Raw genomic sequence first — 15,005 nt, 5'->3', positions numbered from 1 at the left:
TATCACAAAAATACATGTTAAGCACCACTGTAAAGATGGGATGACATATAACAAAACACATGTAAAGCTCAGGATCATAGCATGCACACATTAATCATGGCAAAAATGACAAAATGCCATTTGCTGAAACAGATCTGCCAAATTCCTCACATAGCCCTCTTCCAACAGCATTTCGGACATCAAGATGAGCTCAAATGAAAATGATGCAATGAGATGAAATGATGTACTCGTCGAGACGAACATTTCGATATGCTACACGCTCAAAACAGAGCTACGATGAGAGATTTACGATGCGATGAAAATGCCCAAAAAATAGGGGACTTAGAGAAATATACCCTCTCGAGAAAAAAACATCAGGCCGGAGGAAGTGGAGCTGGGCCTGGAGAAGATGGGCCGGTGCTGGGCTGCGGTGGCCCATGCGGGAGTCAACGAGGCTCCTCCTCCAGATCGGGCTCCTCCCGATCCGGCGCAGGGAGCGGCGACTCCGGCGAAGCCGTGGACGGCGGCACGGGTCCGGCGAGGATGTGCTCCGACGAGGGGAGGGCCGGCCGCGAGCAGGAAAGTGCGGATCCCGGCGCGGGATGTCCGGATCTGGCGACAACTGGGCTGGATAGGGACGCCAAGTCGCGGGGCAGCGCGCTTCGGTGATCCCCGGAGAAGAGGACGGCGTCGCAGGCGAAGGGTGGTCCGGCGATGTGCGCGGCCTCCGGCGAGGTCCGGCACGGTGGTGGACGAGGGAGCTCGAGGCGCGGGCGCGTCCGTGCGATGGCGCTGGCGACCCGGGCGGCTCCGGCGCGGGGCCGGCCGGCGGAGCTGACTGGTGGCGAGGTTCCGGTGAAGGGCGGCGGGTGCCAGCGCGGCGAAGGAGAGGAAAGGCGCGGGCGGCGCAGATCTGGGCCCGGGAGGGCCTCCCGCGGGCCGGGCGGGCCGCGGTGGAGGGAGGAGAGATAGAAGACCCGACGAGGTGACGTGGCGCGTGCGGGTTGGCTGGAGGCGACGCGGCGGACGTGTCCGGCGGCGCGGGACGAAATGTCCGGCGGCGGCGGGGAAGGTTACGGTAGGGTTTCGTCCGCGAATTTCGAAGGGGAGGTGTTTAAATAGGTAGAGAGAGTTAGGAGAGTCCAAATGAGGTGCAGTTTTCGGCCACGCGATCGTGATCGAACGATCGAGATGATGAAGGAGGCTTAGGTGGGTTTTGGGCCACTTTGGAGGGGTGTTGGGCTGCAACACTCATGAGGCCTTTTCGGTCCCTCGGTTAAACCGTTGGAGTATCAAACGAAGTCCAAATGGCACGAAACTTGATAGGCGGTCTACCGATAGTGAACCAAGGCCGCATGACAAGTCTCGGTCCAATCCGAAAACGTTTAACGCCCGCACACGAAAAGAGGTAGAAAGGGACACCGGGTGACATAGGAGCGCCGAATTGCAAAACGGACAACGGGGAAAATGCTCGGATGCATGAGACAAACATGTATGCAAATGAAATGCACATGATGACATGATGTGCAATGCATGACACGCAAGCAAAGACAAAGCAAACAACAACGAATAACTGGAGGACACCTGGCACATTGGTCTCAGGGCGTTACACCCTCAAGGCATTATCCGAAGCCCTAACGGCTGAGGAACTGACTGCGCTGCGCTCCACGGTGAACAGGGATGATGTGATGCTCGATAAGAGATCCAAGTCCACCTCCTTTAAACCGGCGAATGAAATAGTCAAATTCCAAGTCCATCCAACGGACCCTACAAAAACAGCTTTCATCGGGGCACAATTAAACCCTGACGTAGATGCCGCACTACAAGAGTTCCTACGTGAGAACTGGGACATTTTTGCCTGGCACCCTTCAGACATGCCAGGAATCCCACGCAGGCTGGCCGAGCACAACCTCAATATTCTAAAGGGATTCAAGCCGGTCAAGCAGGCTCTTCGGCGTTTCTCTGAACCTAAGAGACAAGCCATAGGAGAGGAACTAGCCAAGTTATTGGAGGCCGGATTCATTAGAAAAATAAAACACCTGGACTGGCTAGCAAACCTGGTGATGGTACCAAAGAAGGATAAATCCTGGCGCCTTTGTGTCGATTTCAAGGACCTCAATAAAGCTTGCCCAAAGGATCCCTTCCCCCTCCCCCGCATCGATCAAATTATTGATGCCACCGCAGGACACGAGTCATTGTGTTTCCTCGACGCATACTCCGGTTACCACCAAATCAAGATGGCGGAGTCCGACCAAGCCGCAACGGCATTCATCACACCATACGGTCCCTTCTGTTTCAACACAATACCTTTTGGGTTCAAAAACGCCGGCGCAACATATCAGCGCATGATTCAGACATGTCTGGAGAAACAAATCGGCAAAACAGTAGATGCATATGTAGACGATGTGGTCGTCAAAACCAAGCACGTCGACTCTTTGATAGACGACTTGAGACTCACATTCGACAACCTCCGAACACACGACATCAAGCTCAATCCGGAAAAATGCGTTTTCGGCGTACCAGCCGGAAAGCTCCTGGGTTTCATTGTCTCCAATAGAGGTATTGAAACTAATCCGGCCAAAATCCAAGCTTTGTCATAGTTGGCTACCCCAACAGACCTCAAACAAATCCAGAAGTTAACTGGATGCGTAGCGGCTCTAAGCCGCTTTATCTCCCGCTTAGGAGAAAAGGCTTTATCCCTTTATCGCCTCCTTCGGCGCACCGAACACTTTGAGTGGACGGACGCTGCCACAGCCAGATTGGAAGAAATAAAGGCCATTTTGGCAACCAACCCAATCCTGGCCGCGCCAAACATCGGTGAACCAATGCTGTTGTACATTGCGGCAACTCATCAAGTTGTAAGCGCAGTGCTCGTCGTCGAACGAGAAGCTGCCGGACATAAATTCCCTCTTCGAAAGCCGGTATACTATGTATCCACTGTCCTCACTCCATGCAAATCACGATACCCACATTATCAAAAGATAGCCTATGCGGTATTCATGGCATCCCGGAAGCTGCGAGACACTACTTTCAAGAGTGTTTGATTACAGTAGCCTTGGAAGTGCCACTTAATAATATTATAAACAACCGCGACGCTACGGGCCGGATTGCTAAATGGGCCATTGAGCTCCTTCTGTTCGACATAACATACAAACCTCGACGGGCCATTAAGTCGCAAGTATTGGCCGACTTTGTCGCCGAATGGACGGAGGCCGAACTCCCTAAAGAGTACGGCGCATACTCCAACTGGATCATGCACTTCGACGGTTCTAAAATGCTGGCTGGTCTAGGGGCTGGCGTCGTCCTGACGTCCCCAACCGGAGATACCGTTCAGTACGTACTGCAAATATTGTATACAGACTCCAACAACGCAGCCAAATACGAAGCTCTGTTGCATGGTCTTCGGATGGCAGTCTCCATGGGCATTCAACGCCTGGAGGTGCGTGGGGGTTCAAACCTTGCAATATCCCAAATAAATGGAGACTTTGACGCCAAGGATCCGAAAATGGCGGCCTACCAAAACGCCGTCCTAAAAAAGTCAGCTCGGTTCGATGGACTCAAATTTCACCATGTGGCTCGGGAAAACAATCAAGCAGCGGATATCCTCGCCCGCATCCGCGCAAAACGCGACGCGGTCCCCCCAACATATTTCTGGAAAGGTTGTTCAAGCCATCTGTAGTATGGGAAGGGGACACCGGTAACAATAGTCCGGACCCGGCCAAAATGCCCGATATCGAATACTCGACACAATTGGAGGCTCCGCCACCGAAATAACACCATCAGCCCACGTAATAATGGCCATTATCGCCCTGTGGACAGAACCATTCATGGCCTACCTAACTAGGCAGGAACTTCCGGAGGACCAAAATGAGGCAGGCTGCATAGTGCAGCGATCTAAGGCCTACAGGGTCCATGAGGGAGAATTTTATAAAAAAGCACTACCGGAGTCCTTCAAAGGTGCATCTCCGAAGAGGAAGGGCGGAACCTTTTGGCAGAAATCCACACCGGACTCGGCGATCACCATGCCGCAGCTCGGGCTCTTGTAAGCAAGGCTTTCCGTACATGATTCTATTGGACAACGGCCCAGGCAGATGCACAGGTCCAACGTTGCGCCGGTTGCCAGCTCTTTGCAAATCAAAGTCACATGCCACCCACCGCCCTCCAAACAATCCCCATTACGTGGCCCTTCGCGGTCTGGGGGCTTGACATGGTTGGAACCCTTAGAGGGGGAACCCACAAGAAAAAATACTTACTGGTCATGGTGGATAAATTCACCAAATGGATAGAGGCCAAACCTGTTAAAACAACCGAATCCGGACCAGTGATAGACTTCATATCTGGGGTCGTACACCGTTATGGCGTCCCCCACAGCATCATCACTGACAATGGCACAAACTTCACAGCCGATGAGGTAAAACTCTGGTGCAGCAAAATGGGCATTAAGCTCGATTATGCTTCAATCTATCACCCACAAACCAACGGTCAAGTCGAGCGAGCAAACGGTCTTATAATGAGCGGCATTAAACCCAGATTAGTGCGTTCCTTAACGGATTCTAACACGCACTGGGTAGAGGAGCTCAACTCCGTACTCTGGGGGCTGCGGACCACGCCGAATCATAGTACCGGATATACACCCTTCTTTATGGTGTATGGCGCAGAGACAGTCTTGCCTTGTGACATAATTCATGACTCACCTCGAATGCGCATGTACGAAGAAAGAGAAGCCGAGCTCGATCGGCAGGACAGTCTGGGCACCCTGGAGGAGGAGCGCGACGTAGGCAAAGCCCGTTCCGCATTTTATCAGCAACAGGCTCGCAGATACCAAAGCAGAGAAGTACGGGCCAAAACTTATAACATTGGCGAACTAATTCTACGCCTGCCGGATAAGAAAAAGAACAAGCTTGAGCCCAAATGGGAAGGTCCCTTCTTTATTGACCAAGTTCTGACCGGTGGAGCGTACCGACTGCGGGATGCATCGACTAGTCGACTCGAGCCGAACCCATGGAACGCGGCCAGACTCCGAAGATTCTACGCCTAGCACCGGACTCTATGTTCGTCCCCTCCCTTTGTCCATTTTTTGCATATACATTATCTGTCTTGTTTTTCTTTCTTCCTTTCTTTTATTCTTTCTCTAGGCCTTCAAGGGCCAACTTGTGCCTCGCTTGCACATTATAGATGCGCCAGCCGCGCTCATCATACCTGGGGGCTTCTTTCACAGAAGCTTAATTATTTATCTGGGCCTCAGGCCCCGCACATGCGTCATGCTTCCGCATGTACCTTTTTCGCCATTATATGCATCGATATGACTTAAGTTTTGGCCAAGCTAGGTTGTCTCGCTCTTGTATTTATGCCCTACGTTCCCGTTAATTTGGCTAGGGCATAAAGGGAGCACCTCTGCGATTGTTACTACCGGGTCAGCCGGATGTGTACCTCAGACTGGGTGAAGCCGAAAGCTAGCGTTCTTAAGGGAATATTCGATCGGTGAACAAAAGATGATTTTTATTTATTGTCCATATCTGCCCCCAGATGTTTTTCCTGCGTTCCCTATCGCAGTCCGGACATGCACTTTAGGGCATGCTCACCCAGGGAAAGGAACCCTTAACGGAACTATTCTCCCTGGAAGATGTTTCTTACTACCCATGTAATATAACAAAACTAGTTGGGCACTTGTCTGTTCAAGCACTAATGACCCTTATGCCTGGTCTCCACGCATACCCCGGTTCTTATATAACTGCGCTGGTATTCGGATACACTCCGGACTATCAGGTCCCGGGGTTGAAGCGAAAAGGTCCGTCAAGACAAATGATCTACAATCCGGCTAGAAGGCATTATACATGTCACTTTCATTACATAGTAATGCAGACTGACTAAATTCCTCTTATATACCATCCAACAGGCGGTCTAGCTTACAATCCTGTTGGGAATACTTTGCGGCTAATTCTACTTGCCCATAAACTAAGCTAACAGGGATCTCTTTTCCGTCGGGCCCCACAGGTCCGACCTCGGCCATGTGATTTGGGTCTGCCTTGGTATACCGAGTCTTCACCATGGCCCAGGCTTCTCTGGCACCCTGTCGGCAGGCTGATATCTTCCATAATCGAAAGCGCCGCCGTGCTCCCTTGAGCTTCTCCGCAAGCTCTGCAACGCCCTCTGGCAGGGAGACGGACGGCCACAAGGCCTGGGCAACACCCTGCATCACCTGCCGAACTTGTTCGTGCAGATGTGACAGCTCGGATAGAAGATCACCCGCAGACCCGGGCATTTCCTCCGCGGGACAACCCGTCAGCATACCTACAGACATAACATTGTTAGTCGGCTTCTTCGTCAAACTCCTTTAAAAGGATTCGTTCAAGCACTTACTGAAAATGCCGTGCCGAAGCCGCTTATTCTCCTTCTCGAAGTTTGCAAGCTGGCCCCGAACGTCTTTTAGTTCCACGCTCAGCTTAATATTGGCGTCTTGGAGATTGTTTTTCTCCCGCCTAACCTCAGTCAGTACGCGTTTGCCAGCCTCTAGCTGTCGCATAACATGCTGGTCCTCCGAATTTTCTCCGGATTCATCTGCAACATCTGTTGTTAGATCTGCAGCCATGCCGCACATTATATGGTAACCATCATTCTTTAAAGTAAATGTTACCAGCAGGTGACTTTTTTGGTTCCTGCAATGCGGCCACAGCAGCCCGCAGTTGGGTCTTGCATTCCTCTAGCTCCTGTGACAGCCTAGTATTCTTCTTTGTAAGAACCTGCACAATAAAGATGATCCTTAAATCAGTTCTGCTAACTGTTTCAAGTCTCAGGGGCTACTGATACATATAAATCGTCAGATTTACTTACCCGTATATCCTTTACATACTGATCCGTGGCTCTGGCTAGACCATCTTGAGCAGCTCGGAGGTACGCCTCTCCAGAATTGAAGGCATCAAATGCCTCTGGTGAGAAACAGGCGTCACGGAGTATGGCCCGGCGGCGCCTATGATTCATGGCGCTTTCCACCTCTGAGTTTGTAGCGGATAATCTATCTGCATCCTCTGTAGGGGGATTATCCAGTGCCCGCCCCATATCGGCTTCCGCCTCTATGTCCGGTCCTGGCGCCCGGCTGGTGGAAGCGTGATTAGTAACATCGCGGGACATATTCCGGTGAGCGTTTTTTCTGTTAAAGAAACACGGGCGTCATTATATTTCGAGAAAGACGACAACCACGGAGCGGGGTTTGTTATACCTTTGCGCCGACGTCTCCGTCCTGACCGCCTTCCTTTTTGGCCTACCCAGGCTCGGTGCCTCCTGTTGGCGCGTGGCTGCGGGTTCGGCAGGGTGTCCCGAATGCCTTCCCTGTAAAAATGCCATGTGTATATGGTGGGTGAAGTGTCTAAAAGGGGATCCTAGTTTTGGAGTTGGGATTTTTGGTTTTTCTTACGTGCGATGCAGGGAGCAGTCCGGGATAGTCGGCCGTAATGGCCACCATGGCATCGTCGCAGCTTAACTGATAGAACTGTCGATCTATCAGCTCCACGAATATAACCATATCTTCTTCAAGTCCGGAGTCGAGGGCCCGGTCAGGGTCCTCTGGTTGTGGAGAAGGGCTGCTGACCTCCTTTATGGCTTTTCGCAGTTCCTGCCGCAAAGTGGCAAGGTGAATACTTACGACAAAGAATGCGGGAAAAATGGGAGCAGGGAGATATAACTTACCTTGGAGGATTGTACATGGAGAATCCATCCCGTGGCTTGATGCGGGTGAACTCCTCTTCCTCACCCTTGAACAATTCAGACAGAATTCTCGCTAAAGCGGCAGCATTGTCCGGACCCTTACGCCCGCAGCGGGTGGCGTCATCCGCCCCGTTATAACACCACAAAGGGTGCCCACGATATTGAAGTGGTTGCACTCCCCGCATTATGCAAATCGACATAACTTCAATTACTGTCAATCCTGATCGAGCCAGTGCTTTAATTCGGCTCATCAGATAGAGGACTTCTCCATTGTCTTCCACCTGGGGGCTTCGTGGGCACCAACTTCGGCGTTTCTTCAGAGGAGCATTGTTGAACTCAGGAAGACCCCGCTGAACAGGGTTCGGAAGGGGAACGTCCTCCATATAAAACCATTCTGAAGGCCAGTCTTCGGGTGACTTCTTCGGAGTACCAGACGGGTATCCGGTATCGGCGATGCGCCATATTTCGGCTCCGCCCACTTGATAAAGTGACCCCCTCTGTGTGTGAGGGACGAGGCAAAATAGCCTTTTCCACAGCTCAAAGTGAGCCTCGCAGCCCAGGAACAACTCGCAGAGAGCCACATAGCCGGCGATATGTAGGATGAAGGCGGGGGTGAAATTGTGTAATTGAAGGCCGTAGAACTCCAGGAGCCCGCGGAGGAACGGATGAATTGGAAATCCGAGTCCCCTTAATAGATAGGGAACAAGGCAGACCCGTTCCCCCATAGAGGGACAGGGAAAGCTCTCCGCTTGCTCCCCGCCATTATAGGTGGCAAGCCCGGCTCTAATGGGCACCATGTACGCCGGAGGGAGAAATCCCTTAGTCTGCAGTTCGACTAAACGACTGTGTGGAACTGAACACCTCTCCCAATCACCGGGCTTAGGGCTTCAAGGGCGGGAGGAGCTGCGGAGATCGGCCATGCTGGAATGAATCTTTCCGGAACGCGCTCTGATGGACTCTTGCTGGGGGAGGATGGTATGGATCGGATCTAAGGATCCCCAACCCTTTAATAGACAATTTATTTATCCGGCTAGGGGGGCGAATGTAAAAACGCCCTGGCGCCTCGTATTCATTTGACGCGTGGGAGAAAGCCCTTATTGGGCACAGAAGCCAAGAGGTCCAAACATTTATGGGACCGGACACTGCTTTACAAACGTTTGAAAGATGGAGAAGAACCCGCCTTGCAATGCCGAAGACAACACTGCGTGCCGGACTCATCGTCATTGAAGCCTAGTTCAGGGGCTACTGAGGGGGTCCGGGATTAGGGGTCTCCGGACAGCCGGACTATATCCTTTGGCCGGACTGTTGGACTATGAAGATACAAGATTGAAGACTTCGTCCCGTGTCCGGATGGGACTCTACTTGGCGTGGAAGGCAAGCTAGGCAGTACGGATATGGATATCTCCTCCTTTGTAACCGACCTTGTGTAACCCTAACCCTCTCCGGTGTTTGTATAATCCGGAGGGTTTTAGTCCGTAGGACAACATACAATCATACCATAGGCTAGCTTCTAGGGTTTAGCCTCCCCGATCTCGTGGTAAATCAACTCTTGTAATACTCATATCATCAAGAATAAATCAAGCAGGACGTAAGGTTTTACCTCCATCAAGAGGGCCCGAACCTGGGTAAAACATCGTGTTCCCTGCCTCCTGTTACCATCCGCCTTAGACGCATAGTTCCGGACCCCCTACCCGAGATCCGCCGGTTTTGACACCGACAGGTACCCTCCAGGTCAACCCGACTACACATCAACTTGTGGGTCACGGTCAACCAGGCTTCACATTTCTCTCACGGGTACCCCTTGGGGCCGACCCGACTTCAGTCATGGTTCTAGGGTAAAGTCAAAGTAACCGTGTGTCTAAAACAACAAGGGGGAAACCCGAGGAATCACCCTCGATGGATTCCCACTCGATGTAATCGTCAAAGTGGACTTGGAGGAATCACCCTCAATGGTCCACACTTGAAGGGTTGCACAACAGAGTCGTTATCGGCAGTGGTGAAGGAGGAATCACCTTTGATGACCACGACCGAATAGCTACACTATAGGGCTAACATCAGAAGTGCTGATGAGGTATCACCCTCTGCACTTGATAGTAACTCTACAGAGTCGTACAACAAAGGGGGTGATGTGCGATGTTGGGGTCTGGACGTCGATCATGTTGATCGAGTCATCGAACATAAAGCAGGGTAACTGGGACAAGGTGAGGGGTCGCTGATGGATCACTAACCAACCTATACTAAGCAGTTTAGGATAAGCACGTAAGGTAACAAGTGCAGGTTACAGCAATCAGGCTATGCATCAGAATAGGATCATACAAAAGTAGTAGTAGTTCTAATGCAAGCATAAGAGGGAAGGGAAATGGGCGCTATCAGAATGATCAAGGGGGTTTGCTTGCCTGGAAGCTCTGCTGAAAGGGAAGAAGGGTCATCGGTGACGTAGTCGATCACAGGGGCAACATCGATCTCGGGGTCTACCGGAGAGAAGAGGGGGAATAAATAGTAAATACAGAGCAAACAGATGCATCACTAAGCATGACTTGATGATATGCAGCCCTAGGAGTGTTCTAACGCATAACTACACCTTGCAAACGGAGGGGGAAAACAATCGGAGGGGTTTTCCCGGCGTTTGGTATTTTCCTGAGAGATGAAATGGTGGGGACAGATCCATGTTCGCTACGCTAGGGGCACGTGACAGATGAACGGGTGGCATATTCGGATTCGTCATATTTTTCTGAGAAACTTTCATATATAAATTATTTTCATCTGAGTTGCGGTTTAATTTCTATGAATTTTCAAAGTTTTAACAATTTCCTAAATTTCTGGATTACTATTAATTCAACTAGGAAACGTGCCCGTGCGTTGCAACGGGATAAACAATAATTTTGTCAAAATACATACTCTTGAAGATCATCCATAACGTCCCTACAAAAAAAGATCGTCCATAACAAAAGACACATAATTGGGGAGGCTATGAATAATCTTGGCTGAAAATATTAAAGGATGCAGTTTGAATGCTTTTGACAACCGTGGCATCTAACTAAAATTTCAGAGTTGTAGAAGTAAGAGGGGACATACCAACAATAGAAATATTAAAGAAACAAAAATAACATTAGGTAACACCACACCTTCCAAAAGTCTTCTGAATCTTATAATCCCAGATGCAGGATGACAAAGAAAGATCATACAGTGACAGACGCGTAGCGCCGACGCCCAAAAAAAAGATCTGATGGAGCTTGTAAAGATGAAAGGTCTGTAAAGGACACAGTGGAAGATAAGAATGCAGATACTTATGTTGTTGCCATTCATCTGTATATTGACAATGGGTAATCGCAAGATGAAAGGTCTGTAAAAAAGGGTTCATCTGTATCTGAAGATGAAATGCTGGATATTGACAATAGGTAATCACAAGAAATCTAGACATCGGATGTCGTGGAGTATGACAGAGATGATTCTTCTTGCAACACAGAAAATACAGAGAAGATGAATCAAAACATTTCAGAGATAAAAAGTTCTCACCATTCATCTTCACACTCCCATAGAAGTTTAAGGCATTCCAGGGGAAAATACCACTGGGGTAGTACTGACAAGAACAAATCAAAGAAATCAGCAAAGGGGTGCTAGAGCTAGGAAATACAATTGTTCTCTTGATGATCCCTTGTCTTCAGATAAAAAGAAATTTTGTATGGAGAGCCTTGCTGATAGGGCGATTATAATTAGTCAGAAACTGGTTCAGATTCTGATGGCTTCAAGCATGACACTGAAGTTAGGCTATGAAATGCTTAATTAGAAGAATCAGATCTGCTTATCCATGAAGACCAGCAATTTGCTGATGAAACTGGTAGAGATAAATTCTTATTAGATGCTCCACCTGCATCAAAGTAGAAAGGCAAGGAAGATATGTGCTCTGTTGTGTCCGACTTTAATGGGCAATATGGACCTGAAGGAGTTGGCATCTTAGGGGCACCGAACAGTCCGCCGTATGATATTAACCACAATGTTTACGTGAGCTGCCACATCATTCAGTTGGCTGGTTGCAGAGGCTACTCATACAATGGATGCATAGTTGTACTGGTGTTTGTTATCTCCTCTCGATTTAGGAGTTTTGTTTGCAAAATATGAATATCTTTGGAGAGCTTTAGTGCTGACCAAGTGTACATATGATCTACAAAAATGTGTCTAGAAACCTTGTGCTCAAATAAATTTGTTTAGAAAACTGAAAAATAATCTACCAATCAAACAACTTTTACTATTTTAGTGGTTGAAAATCAATGGTGTTAAAGATACACCATATGTTCATGCACATCAAGCATATATGACCTTTTGGGGATTGCAGTTCTCAATCTAGTTCAATAAGATCATATATGTGGTGATAAGAAGTCCCCAAAAGAGATTGTTGGGCCTCTTTTTGAGTGATAACCAAACGGCCATAAGGAAAATAGATAAAAAGTAACAGTTGAAAATAATGCAGAATAATATTCTCTAGATCGACGGATATACACTACCAAAGCAGATTAAAATAATTACCAAGGGATGCAACCAGGCACCACAATTGATGTGCTCGCTGTCAGATTTTGGCTTGACTCCCATGGTAATAAGTAAAGAGTTATTCAATTCTTCTTGTCTAGTTGGTGGCCTGGATCGGATTCAATGCTTCCCCTATCCAGCTCGTCGCAGACCAGAGCATAGCCCCAAATCTGCTTCCTCTAGCAAGTTTGTTATTAAAAAGTACATGCAACTTTAGTACACTCCCAGGTTACACATAATGTTTTTTATTTGTAAAAAGGGGAAAGTCTCCAAGCAATACCGAACAACATTGGACTAATATGAGTACAGGTTAATAGATGTGAAGCATTTGGTTACTAGAACCTGACTCTGGTCCCTTTTATTTTTGCTACTTAATTAGCTTGATCAGCGGACAGAACACCTTCTTTTGTTTTTCATGATCGCAGAAGCTTAATACTCGAGCTATCTAGAAAAAACACTAAAACTACTTGTGAATCCAGTGTATCTATATCAAGATATAGGTTAATAGATGTGAAGCTAATAGAACCTGACTATTGGTCGCTTTTATTTTAGTTACTTAATTAGGTTGAGCAGCTGCAGGACACCTTTTGTTTCATGATTGCGGAAGCTTAAGTACTTGAGCTATCTTCTAGAAAAAACACTAAAACTACTTGCTAATCCAGTGCATCTCTATCAAGATAAATCATTACTGCATATTTTTTTTGCCATATTGTGCACCATTGTATGAATTGTTTCATAAAACAAAGTAGAAATTAACACAGGAAACATCTGGCACTAAGCCATCTTGGTGCATAACACAAAATTAGGGGCTTCTATCTACCGGTCAATAGATGGGTCAGATTTCATGGACTTCTATCTACTGACCAATTCAGAAACGAATTGTTCCATAAAACAAAGTAGAAATTGACACAGGAAACATCTGATGCTAAGCCATCTTGGTGCATAACACAAAATCAGGGGCTTCTTCTGGCCAATACTTAGTTGTGCCAGATTTTAGGGGCTTTTATCTACTGGCCAATTCAGTAACAATAAACTGGACAAGAGCAATCGGAAGTGGCAGCAATCAGAAACGTAAACTGAATCAGAGGCTTCTATCAACTGATTATATTTAGGGGATGCATACCTCTGGTGAAGCACGTTCGGACGGCGGATGTTGTTCCTCCGGCGAACTCAGCGGAGGCAACATTGTATGGCTTCACGGATGTTCTTCTTCAGCCGGCGAACTCGGCGGAGCTCGATGGAGATTCTGGTGACGCAACCTGATAGAGATTCCTGTCGAGGCTCCTTCCTTCTTATGGCAGCCAAGCTGCTCCATGGCTTTGTGCTAGAGAAGGACACGGACTCTAACTTTGATCCAAATCCAACTTCGATCCAAATCAAAGAGCGGAGGTTGGGGATTGAGGAGGCTACGGGTGACGCCGGAGAAGATTAAGGCCAGTTGGGGAGGGGAAGGAGAAAAGGGCGGCGGATGGTGGCCGGAGAAAAAGAATGTCCGGCGGCGGCGGCGCCATTACGGATCGAAGACAGCATGCATCAGAGAAGGAGCCCATGCATTTTCCCGATTAACCACTTTTAAAAGGATTGTGGGTCAAATATATCAGACTACAGGGTCTGTTTTGCAAAAATGAAACGTTATCTCAGATTAGTCACTTAGAAAGGGACTGCGGGTTTAGTTATCAAAACGTACAGTGACTTTTTCATAAAAAGACCGCGACGGTGAACCCGACAGACTCAATCCGTGCTTTATTATTATATGGAGAGATATATTAAAAGAGTAAAAGGCTACATACACCCAGAAGTGTACCCAACCAGTGGTTGTGTCAGGCCGACAGGTGGGGCCATTGACTGAGTCGACCCAGTCGACATTTGACTGGTCAAAGGGTGAATAGAGTCAGTGGGTTCCGTGTGTCATTGACTAGAGTAGGATTAAAAGTTTATTTAGTTGTTGGGTCCCACTATCATTAGGCCATTAGGCTAATTAGCACTAAACTATCCCCTATGCTAATCTAAACAGGTCGGCCCCACAGACAAGAGGCACTGTCGGCCTCCAATGGCCACGGGTGCATGGGAGGCCACGACCATGGGCGGCAAGCGTGCGGGTGGTGCGCTGGAGCAGCCGCAAGAAGCGGTCGGGGATGCAAGCACGCGGGACCGCGGGCATGCGTCAGCAAGGCAAGTCACCAGGACGCGGTGTGCGCGCAGGCAGGAGCATGTGGGCGCTGCGGCAGCATCAACTGCAGAAGCAGCCTGCAGTAGCAGCGCGCAGGGGGGAAGGCACCCAAAGGGAGGCGAGAGCAGCAGGTGGGCAGAGGCGGCAGAGGGCAGTGGGCGCACGGCCGGAAGAGGCATGGCGCTCGGGCGCGGCTGAGAGCACGCGAAAGCGGAGCCCCGGCTATGGCGGACAGCAGCGCGGGGACAGAGACGGTGAGAAGTGGCACTAGTCGGTGCTACCTCTTGAGCATGCGTTGGTTTTTCCTTGAAGAGGAAAGGGTGATGCAACAAAGTAGCGTAAGTATTTCCCTCAGTTTTTGAGAGCCAAGTATCAATCCAGTAGGAGACTACACGCAAGTCACCTAGTACCTGCACAAACAATCAAGAACCTCGCAACCAACACGATAAAGGGGTTGTCAATCCCTTCATGGTCACTTACGAAAGTGAGATCTGATAAAGATAATAAGATAAATATTTTTGGTATTTTTGTTGTATAGATTGAAAAGTAAATATTGCAAAATAAAATAAATAGTAAACTAGAATTGTAGATCGGAAACTTATATGATATAAAATAGACCCGGGGGCCATAG

At 48.8% G+C, this 15,005-nt stretch overlaps 1 protein-coding gene across 4 annotated transcripts; it reads right to left on the bottom strand.

Moving 5' to 3' along the window:
• Window positions 1-1,091: 1,091 nt before the first annotated feature.
• LOC147991029 (uncharacterized) lies at window positions 1,092-13,766 on the bottom strand. Of its 4 annotated transcripts, none has more exons than XM_087519808.1 (7): window positions 7,663-13,766; window positions 7,391-7,588; window positions 7,196-7,305; window positions 6,811-7,126; window positions 6,614-6,719; window positions 6,340-6,537; window positions 1,092-6,270 (listed from the first exon to the last, which is right to left on the bottom strand). In XM_087519808.1, the coding sequence occupies exons 2-7, from the start codon at window positions 7,496-7,498 to the stop codon at window positions 5,858-5,860; spliced, it is 1,251 nt and encodes a 416-aa protein (XP_087375934.1). In that variant the 5' UTR covers window positions 7,499-7,588; window positions 7,663-13,766; the 3' UTR covers window positions 1,092-5,857. The 4 variants fall into 4 exon arrangements, with proteins under 4 accessions (XP_087375934.1, XP_087375929.1, XP_087375926.1 ...); XM_087519803.1 differs by having other exon boundaries at window positions 7,391-12,383; window positions 13,328-13,766; XM_087519800.1 differs by having other exon boundaries at window positions 7,391-10,930; window positions 13,328-13,766.
• Window positions 13,767-15,005: the final 1,239 nt, after the last annotated feature.

This window comes from Triticum urartu, chromosome 1A (assembly GCF_056163025.1).
Source record: "Triticum urartu cultivar PI428250 chromosome 1A, HENAU_Tu73, whole genome shotgun sequence".
NCBI classification, from domain to species: domain Eukaryota; kingdom Viridiplantae; phylum Streptophyta; class Magnoliopsida; order Poales; family Poaceae; genus Triticum; species Triticum urartu.
Note: the sequence above shows the minus strand (reverse complement) of the source record. Positions and strands in the feature narration are given on the sequence as shown.